This window comes from Nannospalax galili, unplaced genomic scaffold, assembly GCF_000622305.1.
Source record: "Nannospalax galili isolate Female #2095 unplaced genomic scaffold, S.galili_v1.0 scaffold872, whole genome shotgun sequence".
Taxonomy (NCBI): Eukaryota; Metazoa; Chordata; class Mammalia; order Rodentia; family Spalacidae; genus Nannospalax; species Nannospalax galili.
Genome location: NW_008332654.1, coordinates 2,939,167 through 2,952,276, shown reverse-complemented (window position 1 = coordinate 2,952,276; position 13,110 = coordinate 2,939,167). Strand labels below are relative to the sequence as shown.

Below are 13,110 nucleotides of genomic sequence, written 5' to 3'. Positions count from 1 at the left end.
TTTTTTGTCTTTTTGAGACAGGGTCTCCCACCCAGTAACCCAAGCTGGCCTGGAACTCACTGTGTAGATCAGGCTGGCCTGAACTCACAGAAATCTGCCTGCCTCTGACTCCCAAGTGCTGAGATTAAAGGCATGCACCACCACACCCAGCTCAATGAAATATTCTTTAGAAACATCTGTCTGTTATTTGAGAGTTCTTGTATATGTTTATTTTATATTGTAGCTCTACTTAAAATTTATCATGTATTGATTATTGTGTTTTATAAAAGTTTAGCTCATTGTTCTCTTCCTAAATCATTCCAAAGTCAGTAGTAGTGGTGCATGTCTATAATTCTGGTGCTCACGGCTGAGGCAGAAGGATAATGAATGGGAAGGTAGCCTTGACTACATAGTGGACCCTGCCTCTAAATAAGTAAAATTTCTGAATACATAGGCTTTCACTGAAAATCTAGTATGAAAGATTTGTAGTTCATGGGGTTAGCTGGAGAAGACCATCGCAAACTTCATTTTCAAGCTGTTTTCATTCCTGTGACAACCTTATTATTTTCTCAAGGTTTTAAAATCAGAAAGCATAATAAACACAGCATTTAAAGTAGAACTCGATTTCCTTTTCTGGAAAAAACACAAACCAAATTCTGTTTGGTCATCTGAATGTCCAAGAATGTGCACTAATAGTTCCTGGCTTTGATTACTGTCAACTCCATGTGACCCAATTCATGAGATTTTTAATGTGTTGTTGTTTGAGACAGGATCTCCCGGCAGCCCCAGCTGGCCTGGTTCTTACTATGTAGAACCAGGCTGGCCTAGATCTCACTGAGATCTACCCACCTCTGCCTCCACACCAGTGCTGGGATTAAAGGCATGCACCACCACACCCAGCATAGGTGGAATTTTTAGTAAGTAATTAGGTATGTGAACTGGTTAGCCTTAGAATAGCACTCACTATTTATTAAAGGTGTTAAAATCAGAGCTCTGCATAAATTACTTTACCCTAATACTTGATTTTTTTTAACTACAAATTTGACTTTAGAAAGGAAAAGATATCAACTATAATCTACCTTCTTTAACAATATAAAACATACCTATAGAAACTGGCACTGTGAGAGAGTTCTGGGATGCCTCTTCCCAAACATCATACTGAATCATGAAATAAATTGCCTTAGATTTGAACATCCAAGTCATTTCGACCAATGACCTGTTTTCTTTGGGCTCTGAAGACTGGCCTTGCTATTTTTGTGCATTTTTTAGAAGTAAAATGCTCAACCTTTTAAAATTGCATTTTTGCAATGAAGCCAAGAGGAGGAGCGTGTAGCTTGCTGGGCTCTGCATAAGTATGAGGCTGATGGTACTCCTTCTTTCCATCCTCTCCCTAGATGCACATCGGGAATTCCTTCACAGGCCTGCGTCTGGATATGTGCCAGAGGAGATCTGGAAGAAAGCTGGTAAGAATTGTTTAAAAACAACGAGTTTAGTGTTCTGGCAGCTGTGTGCAGTTGTTAATGCAGGGATGTGGGGAATGACAAGAAAAGACTTCACTGCAAACAACAATAATAGCAAAAACAAAACAAAACAAAGCAAAAAACCCACAAAACAAAATAAACTTAAAAAAAAAACCCACTTCATTAATATTCTTAAACCGGGCCTGATTAAAACATGAAATAGATTTTATTTCCGTAGCATCTGCTAGTGCCATTGTAATTGAAAGCCTGGCGACAGTTCCTTCATAACCTCCTCCTCTCTTCCCAGTGGCTGTAATGATTTCAGACTGAAATTTAGTGCAGGTCTCAGCTTGCATGTAGTTTTTCTTGGATGAAAGAAATCTAGTGTTTTAGGAATGAAATTGCACACTTCAGCATTTTCCACTGCATTCTTTAAAAAAAAAATATTGAACCAAACCTTAATTTGTTAAGGAACTTTTTAAAGATTATTTTTTGGTCATAATCAGCTTTTTAAATCATTCTCCTGTGGTGTTTAGTACGAAATCATCAGAACTAAATTACTTCTTGAGTTGAGTGACAGAGTTCCTGGACTTTTGCTTCATCCGCAGACTGTTTGCTTCCGTTACGAGCCATTACTGTGCGGTCTGTGGTAGATTTGAGGCTCCTGATGACCCATTGGCTTCTTACTGGGCTTAAAGTTCAGAGCTGGCAGAAGCTTGGTGGAGCTGAGCATAAAGTCTGTATAAAATCCAACTCAGGAGCTAAAAGATAAGCCTATTTCAAGAGCTAAAGATGACATGAAGAACAAATTCTGACTGTGTCTTTGAGCTGTTGTAATTCCACCTGTGACAACTGAGTTGAAAAACTGGGAAGAGCTGTTCCCGCAGCTAGTCAGGGCTCCAGTACCAGCCAAGGGAAAGGGTATTTGTTCTTGTTCTTACTGTTTTTCTGCAAAAGATTTCTTTGGGGATTTTGACTGAACTCCGCTATTTGTGATTCTTTGCACTCTGATTATTCACATGTACTTTATTCACAAGTTTTGCAGATATTTCTAAGAAACACTAGTTTTTGTAAGAGTGAGCATTAGTTTCAAAACATCTGATAAGTTTAGTTGCTTAGGTTAAGAACTAGAAAGCTTGGGCTGGAGAGGTGGCTCAGCAGTTAGAGGACCAGCTGCTCTTGCAGAAGACCTGGATTTGATTCCCAGCAAACACACAGTGATTAAACCCTGTTACTCCAGTTCCAGGGGATCCAATGCCCTCTTCTGGTCTCCGTGTACATTGGATGAATGAGTGCACACACATACATGCAGGGAAAACACTCATACACATAAAATAAAAATAAAACAATTTTTTAAAAAGTTTAGAAGAAGTCTAGAAAGCACTCTTACTTGTCTGATACATAAATCAGGTAGATCCAGCTAGGTTAATTGCTAAAATGGAAGTGCTGCTCACCTATTTAATGTACCTGATTTTTGGCAACAGTCTTGTGACTCTCAAGTTCTTCGTAATCTGCTGAATGCTGCCTAACCCAAAAAAGAGTTGCTGGATCCTACTTCTCACATTTTCTATCCACTTTTAAGCTGTCAGGGCCTCTTACTCTAATAAAAGGTACAGGAATTGCCATTTTGGACAGTGAAAGAATGGCCTCTTAGCTGAGAGAAGAAGAGTCTTTTAGTCTTTCTCTGTCTCCCTTAGTCACATGTATTTAAGTTAAATTCTTAATAGTTCCTAAAGAAAATTGACAGTAGGGTCCCGTATAATCCAAATTCCTTCTCTGCTGTTACCTGCTCCACCTTTGTTGGGCTGCTAATAATAAGTGAGAGAAGATTTTTCTAAATATATAACCTTTGTTGGAAAGTCAGCTTGAATAGCTAAGCATAAAGTCTTTCCATAAGTGGTAAGCAATTGGAAGCAGATTCAGAACTGCACCGTGTAGTTTCCACCTAATCAAAGTGGTTTTTTTCCCCTACTTGACACATTGGAATGAATTGAATCCACCACTATTTTTCTTTGCTGTCTGTTTAGTGGGTGTCTGAAACTAATCTTGATGTAGTTTAGGATCAGGGACTTAGATTGAGAAAGAACGGTTTTTGTTTCCGTTGTGCTGGTGCACTCCTTAAGGAGTCGGGGGTGACCTTACCAGGGAAGACTTAGGGCTATGGTTAGATGCGGCTGTCATCCATATTGCGTCTTCATTCTAATATATGATTTGGTTGTGGTGCGGATTAAATTCGTATTCTTCCCATTGTGGAATTCCTACCTGTCACACAAGAACTGTTTGGGAGTAATATTTTTATGAATGGATGCTAACTTTTAAATTTATTAAATCCCTGATATACAGATGACAGCTTTACCTGCAGAGCTCCAAGAGCTGCTTTGTAATATTTTCTTAGCCATGCTTCTTAAGAAGCAGGCCTGGAGCTTCCACTGTCGAGACATCCAGTGGTGTGAGAATGCCAAGGGTCAAGTGCGATGTCTGCATTCAGCTTCTTGGTCAAGTGCGATGTCTGCGTTTGGATTCTAAAGTTCACTGTGTGAGCAGAAATCAAAAGACAAATCCAGGCTTGATGAATTGCACCTGTACTTGCAAAGTTGAGGCAGGGGGATCGCACAAATTAGAAGCAGCCTATGCTACAGAATGAGCATAGGCTGTTCTCAACAAACAGCAAATAACGAAACCAACCAACCAATCGAACAAACAAAAATCCTAAATGAATAAACAGACCCTCCTACTCTATTTTTTTAAGAGGAAACTATAAAATATGCCTTTTCCATGAAAGTACTATGCATTATTCTTGTTGGAAAAGATAGAGTTTAAAATATTTGAAAAATACCAAATGAACACAATCCTAAGACTTACGAAGTACCACCACAGCATCATTTTCACAGGAAATTATGATTGTAAAAATATATACTTTGTTTTGAATTATCGTATCCAGTTTTTATACCCCTTTGTTTTGAAGTGATTTTAAAGTTGCATAAAACTTTCAAAAAACAGTATGAATAATTCCTTATAACTTTTACCCATTTTCCTCATTTGGTTATTCTTGTATTCAGTATCCTTGTTTTTCTTCTCTTTCCCACTTTTGCCTCCCTTCTGCTCTCTTTGCTTTTCCCTCCTGGCTAGAGACATATATTGTATTTACAAATACACATGTTTTTTCCAAAGTACTTGAGTAGTTTGCAACTGTTATGTTTCCTTACCATAAACATAGTATGTGCTTCCTATATCCTTACACAACCATGGCACAGTTCCAAAATCAGGATGTTAACATTATAATACTATTAGATCATCCACAGATCCTGTGCAGGCTTTGTATATTGCTTCGGTAACATAGTTTAGTATCATATTAATGCACAGTTTTAGAGATTACAAATCCTAACAAATACTAAAGGGTTTTTCTCTTAAAATAGCATTATTAAAAACAAGAGCAAAGATAACAAACACACTCAAAAGTTACAATGGCTCTTTGTAAAACGGGAGGGGTGTGGAGTGGCAAATCAAACATAAAAATGGTTTTAAAATTGCAACTGAATGTTTTCTTCAGTATATTTCTTTTCAAACGATCATAGAATGTTTGCAGTTGGTAATAAATATTCAAGCACCTTGCAAATGTCCTACCAATTCTCTTTACTGATCTGTATATGCCTGTGGGATTAGAATAGGAATGCATAATTTAAATATAAATTGCCTGATTTGCATATACAATTAGTCAAGCTACAGCTTTGATCCTAAGCAAAAATTATTGTCCTGTATTACCACTTAGATAGAATTTTAATTCACCTTGAATACTCAAGCTAAATTAGACCCTGGCTGTGTAGTTAGCAGGGCACCACTTCCTCTGCACCCTGATAGGGTAGTAAAGGCATCATTTGTCTCCTGCTGAAAAGGTGCTGTAAGCTCTGTGTGCAATACCCGGATTCTGACCAGATTTTAATGCACATCTTGTAGGAACTAACAGAGGCTTACCATATTTTAGTTAATATTTCCAATCTGGGCCTTTCCTTTAGATTATAGTTTGTGAAACTTAAGCAGATGTTAACCACAAAGAATGTATACCAGGAATAGTGCTGCTAAAGTGACAGAGGTTAGGGCAGTCGTGACATTGAGTTATGGAAGGGGGCTTTCTGATGATCTTTAGGTCTTGCACTGTAGACTTGTGAAATAAACCAGAAGAATTTGAGTAACCCTAGGAGTACTCACATCTCTTACATTTTTAATCTACAGTAAAACATTTTTATTAGGAATCTATGTTTTTAATTAAACAGAACATTTAATTAAGGTGCTTTTTAAGTGGGTGAAACAATTAAGTGCAAACACTTGAATGAAACATGTCATAATTAGTTTTAATAGAGTGTTAATTGGTACTAGGTTTGCCAAGTTAATAATTACTGCTTATTAAATTTTCAATTAATCATTGTCATTTTGCTTTGAATAAAGATGAAAATTAGATAAACTAATTCAGGAGGAGGATATTTTCCCTTGTTAATTAGAAGAGTTAATTTTTTTAATGGGAAATACTTGTTTTAGTTGTCAATCTTCTGTTGTACATTACTTGAGTCTTTGCACCCCTACCACAGCCAAAACTGAAGAGCTAATTGGGCACTTTGCAGGTTTGCAGTCAGGTCTGGTTCCATGACTTGTGCGATTCCCATTTTGTTTGTCCAATGTAACACGTGCTTATGCAGAACCACCGTATATAGAGAACAGATTAAAACTTACAAATGATAAGGTTATTATTATTTTTTTGTGTGTGGTCTTTTTGAGACAGGGTCTCCCTGTAGCCCCAGCTGTCCTGGAACTCACTATGTAGACCAGGCTGGCCTTGAACTCACAAAGATCCACCTGTCTCTGCCTCCCAAGTGCTGGGATTAAAGGCGTGTGCCACCACGCCTGGCAGGTTATTTATTTTTTTAAAACCTGTCATTTACTCTACAGAAGCATATGTCCTTATCATTCATGACAAGAAAAAGTAAAACTGCGTGATCTATTTCATTACTGATTATATTTAAAGATTCTTATATGGAGCCTGGGATGGTGTTGAACTCTCTGTCTTCTGCCTCAGCCTCCTGAGTGCTGGAGTACAGGCATGCACAATGATGCCAGGCTGGAAAGCCATCTTCCTTATGTGTCTGAATTATTGACACAAGTTTCTCAAGGGTATTCTTGCCCTTTACTTAGCCTGGTCCCGGAGTCATTTCTGGGTCACTATTGTGGTGGAAGCCTATGGAAATGATATATGATGTATTTAAAAAATATTTCCAATGAGAAGTCAAAGAAAATTTCTCACCTTTTGTTTTCCTAAATGAATTTGAAAGATGTATTTGTTTTTTAGACAGGCAAAACTGTCCAGTAATTTGGTTGAGGACCTGTGCCTGGTCTATAAAAGTCTGTTAAGAAGGGATCGGTGCTCCTGGTGCTGAACTAACCCAGAGGTCTTCTCTTTGGTCTGACCTGACACTACAGAGGAAGCCGTGAATGAGGTGAAGCGCCAGGCGATGACCGAGCTGCAGAAGGCTGTGTCCGAAGCAGAGCGGAAAGCCCATGACATGATCACCACAGAGCGAGCCAAGATGGAGCGCACGGTGGCTGAGGCCAAGCGGCAGGCTGCGGAGGATGCGCTGGCAGTCATCAACCAACAGGAGGACTCCAGCGAGGTAAGGCCTGAGTCGCCACCAGCAAAGTTCTAGAGCACTCCTGTGTGTTTCCAGGACCTCACAGATAAAAAGTGGGGGTTGGACTTCAGACAAATCACGGGGAATCTCAGAACAGTGTGGGGAAATCTAGGCCCTTGTGGACTAAGAACCGATCAAATTTTGTTTCTTCATTACAGACCTGGAAGAAAAATGGTCTGACTAAGGAGGTTTTTAAGAGCTTGGTAAACAAGATTAATGTGACATTCCTTCTTTTGATCTGTGTGTGTGCATGTATGAGAGAGAGAGAGAGAGAGAGAGAGAGAGAGAGAGAGGGAGAATAATGAGGGCGTATGTGTGGCACAACATGTGTCTGATAGTCAGAAGACAACTTGGGCCTCAGGTCCCTGCCTTCTACTTTGTTTTGCACAGGGTCTCTTGTTTATCTCTGTCCGTGCTAGGATTCTCCTGTTTCCATTCCCATATCCCTCAGAAGGGGAGAAAGTCCTTCCCCTAGAAGGTTCTTAGTCTCATTCATAAAAGAATTTTAAGAATGGACCCAAATGAAAACTTCTAGGACAATTTTATTAGAAGTTTAAGGGAAATCCTCAGGGCAGGGGAGCTAGTAATCTTGGCAGCTGCCTTGAGGAGGAGAATGAAGGAGAGAAGGAAAGAAATCCATGAAGCCATGCAGGCTCAGAACCTGCATGGAGGTCAGACATGTGGCTGACTGGCAGGCACATGGCTGAAAGAAGGAGAAAAAGTGAAGAAATACAAGATACTAGGGCAGCCCAGATCATTAAAGAAAGCATGTTTAGAAAAGGGATATGGGGGCTGGAGAGATGGCTCCACAGTTAAGAACACTGGTTGTTTTTGCAGAAGACCTGGGTTTGCACTTACCTACATGCAGGCAATACATGCACACATATAGAATAAAAATAAATACAACTAAAAAAAAAAAAAAAAAAAAAGAAAAGAAAAGGCATATGAAGAAGAGAAGGAGCGATTACGCTTTTTTGAATTCTTCGGCAAAGCAGGCAGACTTACACAGACCTACAATGTCTGTGGCCCGGTCCAGAAGCTCTGCACTAGGAGGCAGGACTCCAGGCAGGAAAAATTCACTACCTCATTAACACACTAAGTATTCCACCCATCTATTTAGCATAACTTAAGGTGAAACTGCCTTCCTAGTGATGGTCCTGTGACCAGATGACTGACCCGTGAAACTGGAAAGGTGGGCCTTCCAACAGATAGACTAGACATTTTACAGTCTTGACCAGTTAAACTTAAGGGGCTATTTGCTACTCTAACATCTCCACAGGAGCACTGGGATGATAGGGACTTGTGCTGCTGTGTCTGTCTCACTTCACTTAGGTTCTGTGGATTTAACCTCAAGTTCTTATACTTGGGGGACAAGCGCTTTACCCACTGAGTGATTTCCTCAGTTCCTACTGTGAAACTCACATACCTTCCTATAACTATTTAGAGACTCATAGTTCTATGTGTACTCTCTCTCTCTCTCTCTCTCTCTCTCTCTCTCTCTCTCTCTCTCTCTTTTTCTGGCTTCCTTATAACAGAGGAAAATTTACATGTTTATATATTCATGCTTCCCTACAAAGTCATATGGGTACCTGAGATCAAACTTACTTATGGTGATTAAAGTCCAATGCTAAAATAATGTTTGCATGATTTAAATATTTCTAAAAGATTTTATATAAAACCTATTTCCACCGTGTCATAATTATTATGGTTATCAATACAACACAGCTATCTGAACAATATTATGAAGTATTATTCTAGCATTATAGTCTCCACACAGCCACATCTACACACATGCATTCATTCATAGCCTAAATGATTCCAAGGAACTGGAAAGTAAATAGCTGAACTCTGATGGAATACTTTAAAAAATACATAACTTGTAGACTCAGAGCAGCATAGAATTGTTCCATGTTAATTAATATGGCCCCACCATCTTCAACTCCCAAATAACTCTAGATAAAAGACTAAAATTAGCTATTCTCACAAAGCTGAACTTGCAAAGGCATGAACTGATAGATCAATGGTCTACTATAATGTGTATCTATAATTTGTGAGGGAGAGTAAGAATTTAATTTGTAGCAGGCTTTTTTGCAGATGAAAGACCCTGAGGGAATCACTCAATGCCCAGAGTTTCTATTTAATGTGTAGCAGATGAATAACAAGAGGACAAAAGGAATTGATTTTCAACATTTGGAAGTTTCTCAGGACGAGAGGGACAAAGGGAAGTTTATCTTCCCTTTAACTGCTGACTTTTCCACTGTCGAATTAAACTGGACAGAAATTCAATTTTACTGGCATCTTGCTGCTAAGATGTATAAAGACTTTGTTTTGTTTTATATGTTTTTTTTTTCTTTAATTTATTAGTGTCCTTTGAAGAGGACTCATGCAAGTTGATGATAGTGTGAGGCATGCTTGTCACCCTGCAAACATCACTTTCACATGAAGGTTTTAGGGCTGATGTATTTATTAAGAGTATTGTGTAGATGAGTAACTTCAAAAGGCAACCGGCTGGGAAGGATGTGATTTAATAAGTGTTTGCATCCAGGCAATGAATGACATGCTAGATTCCTTCAGTCTAAAGTCATCCAGGAACTGATGTGACAGCGGTCAGTAGCATTAGTACATGAAACAGACCTCAGGCCTGGAATACTCCCAATATACCCTCCCAGACAATCACAAAGGTTCCAGAGAGAGCATTCTGTTCCAGCCTTCACCTTGGTTGGCCCATGGGGGAGAATCTGTCAAGACTATGAGGCCTAGCTAATATCTGCACAGACACTTTAGGACTCATAATTCTTACTTGCTTTCATATTTAGGAATTTTCTTGAATATTAACCACTTGACCCTCAAGTAAAGTCCACATAGCATTGTCTTTTACATATTTTATGAACTACTTTTTATTTTTTGTGAAGAGAGAAGAAGTCTGGTTATGGTAGCAACTGGTGGAAAAGATATACATTATCATAACAGTTATTGATTCTAAAATCTCAGTCAGAAATTAATGGGCCTTCTTTGTGTGGTCTACTCAAGGAAGTAGGCTGTTTGCTACATTTAAGTCTAAACTAAGCATTTATTTACTTATTTTTACAGTGGATTACTGAGTTTTTATTATATCAGGGATAGTGCTGACTCAGGGAGTACCACAGTCTGTGCCTCATATTTACTACAGTTCACCAAAAGAGTTAAGTAATGATATAGGAGTTGTAGTAAATCTGCAGGTGAAGGTTTCTGGTGTTTAAGGATGATTAGGAACTGGTTAATAACTGCCCCCACCTCTCCTGACCCTCATGGCCTTTCCCTTTTCCTCAGGCAGTGGAAACACCCTCTATAATGGAGAAGCAGCAGGGCAGGGAGAGAATGATATGTGGAACCTGACAGCCTTGTGGCTGATGAGTGTTTTAGGAGGGTCACTCTAATGACTGGTGTGGTGAGAGACCCTTGGAGACCAAAAGGAGGGACACACTGATTGTGTTTTAGGAGAGAGATCAGGAGGAAGACTTTTGGATGTGGGTGGTTGTAGTGATGCCAGGTGTTGGGGTTCAGGGGTAAATTGCATGTGCTGGCCGAGTACTCATGAGAAAGACTGGACACACTGGGTTTTGAATATATTAGGTGAGCAGACTTGAATTGCATTCAAAATCTTACTGGAGGTGGGGAAGCTGTTAAGTTGGAAGAATTCTTACCTATCATGCATGAAGCCCTAGGTTTGATCCCTAGCACCTCATAAAATTGAGCATGATAGTGCACGCTTTTGATCTCAGCAGTCTGGAGGTAGAGGCAGGAGGATCAGAAGCTCAGGGTTGTCCTTCACTGTATAACAAGTTGGAAGCCAGCCTGGACTGAGTGACACCATGTTTCAACAACAACAGAGCAAAACAATACAAAAAGTTACTTGCTAAATTTGATCATTCCATGGTGCTTGTGGGGGTGGCAGAGAAGGTGACCAGTGTTTGAGTGTGTGTGTGTGTGTGTGTGTGTCTGTGTGTCTGTGTGTGTGTCTGTGTCTGTGTCATCTGTGTTGTGTGTGTTGTATGTATAAACACTAGTTAAAACATTTTAAAACTCAAGCGAATTACTGAGTCCAGCTAGACAGACAGTAAACAGGGCACAGAGGCTTACCGATTTCATTTTGTCCAGTGTGAGAAAAGGATTCAGTGTTGCATCCACCGTGTGGGGTGAACATACGTTTGCTTATACTGAACATTCCCATTATATATGCTACCATCTAAAGCCACTTTTACAGTGTCCCACTGTAAAAGTTTATGCTGTCACCACATTTAAAGGCCATGGCCAGGCCGGGTGTAGTGGCACATGCCTTTAATCCCAGCACTCGGGAGGCAGAGGCACGTGGATCTCTGTGAGTTCTAGGCCAGCTAGGACTACAGGGAGACCGTGTCTCAGAAAGACCAAAACAGCAACAACAAAAAGCCATGGTCAGCAGACTGGATGATCTTCTGCTCTGTGCTGGAGGAATCCAAAACCAGAACCCAGAAAACTAAAATTGGGCTGGGCTCCATTATCAACTCTGGAGTCACTGGGCAGTTCACTGTGTTCCTGTCAGATTCTATTTCTTATAGGAGATAAGAAGTTATTTGTTTGTCTTACTGGTTGTTCAAAAGATGTTGTACACCATCATTTTAATTTACAGTGTTTAAAGAAATGAAATCCATGGTAATATCAACCCATATTGCCCACGCTTGTTCACAGTCTTTACTTTTGTGAATGGAACAACATTCCCTTTCCTTTCTCTTTGTGTTAAAGTATTTCCTACTGTAGTCTCCTACCCATTTCTTATCTAGATCATGTATAGAGTCTACGTAGTCCAATACATCAAGATATACATGTGGATAATATAAAAACACAAATTATTGTTTCATCTGTCCCCTTTGTAGGGGTTTTGAGCAGGAACGTGGGCTTCAGAATTGGAAGTCCTGAGTTCTTGATCCAGTGTAGTTATTTATCTTTCTCGGAGCTGTTTGTACTAAGTACAGATATCTCTGACTTCTGTAACTTGTAACTGCAGAAAAAGGATTCCCTAATTTCTTTGTAATATGTGCATTTAGCCTTCATCTTTCTACTTTGGTTTTCACATGGGTAAATTGGGGCTGGTCATTCCTGTTCTGCTTAGAAAAACCAGTGACTCTGAATGGGTTGGTAGCAAAGAATGAAAACATTTTGGAAAGAAGAAAGAATAGCTGAAATGTTCAGTGGCAGAGACCAGCAGGAAGAAAGCACTGAGGAAGGTATGTTTGTGGGGTGCAGGAGGACACCCCTTTCTATCTGGAACAGGATTCTTTTCATAGTAAACACTGAGCTCTTGCTGGGATGAACCACTCCTGAAAACCCAGCTCTTCTGGACACCAGGAAATTGTGTCACTGGAGTTGCTGAGGGTTGTGTGGAACTTGGTTGGGAAGACCTTGCACAAATGATTAATGCTATATCAGGTGTGAGACAGAGTTGCTTTCTTTAAAAATAAATTGATTAATTTGTTCTTTGACATCTTCCAGCAGGTATACAGTGCCTTCTCTTTATTCACATCCCTGTCCTCCCTTACCTTCCTGCCTGTCGTCTCTCTCACCCCTGCCTCCTCTCTATGGTTAATGGTTTTTTTTTTTGCTTTATGTCCCACTGACTTTAACGAAGATTGTCTGGACCTGTCAACAGCCAGTCATGTATTGAGGAAGGCTTTATGGGGCTCTGTCCTTCCCTGCTGAACTATTGGCAACTGATGCTTTCTATATTGTACATTTTAGCTCTTTCTTTATCAGCTATGACAGAAGGAAAACATCATTTTCCTTTCTTTGCTGACAAGAAAGCTGAGTCTTGGAGGGTTTAGGCCACTTAGTCTGTATCTCACAGTCAGTATCTGTGAACTGAACCTGTGTACTGTGTAGTTAAACCAAGTTGGGTAGTTTTGTGGCACCTAAGCAGAAACACTAATTAAGCTTTTAAAAAAATTTTCTAGAGCCCACTAAAAAAATTTCATGAAATT

General features: G+C 39.6%; 1 protein-coding gene across 6 annotated transcripts in view; it reads left to right on the top strand.

Moving 5' to 3' along the window:
- The window catches only part of Runx1t1 (RUNX1 partner transcriptional co-repressor 1), a 159,268-nt gene that overhangs the window by 133,823 nt on the left and 12,335 nt on the right, over window positions 1–13,110 (top strand). For all 6 annotated transcript variants that reach the window (XM_008827631.3, XM_029560898.1, XM_008827630.3 and 3 more), the window contains 2 exons: window positions 1,374–1,442; window positions 6,909–7,099. In XM_008827631.3, the coding sequence (XP_008825853.1) occupies window positions 1,374–1,442; window positions 6,909–7,099 (260 nt within the window). The remainder of the gene's footprint in view (window positions 1–1,373; window positions 1,443–6,908; window positions 7,100–13,110) is intronic.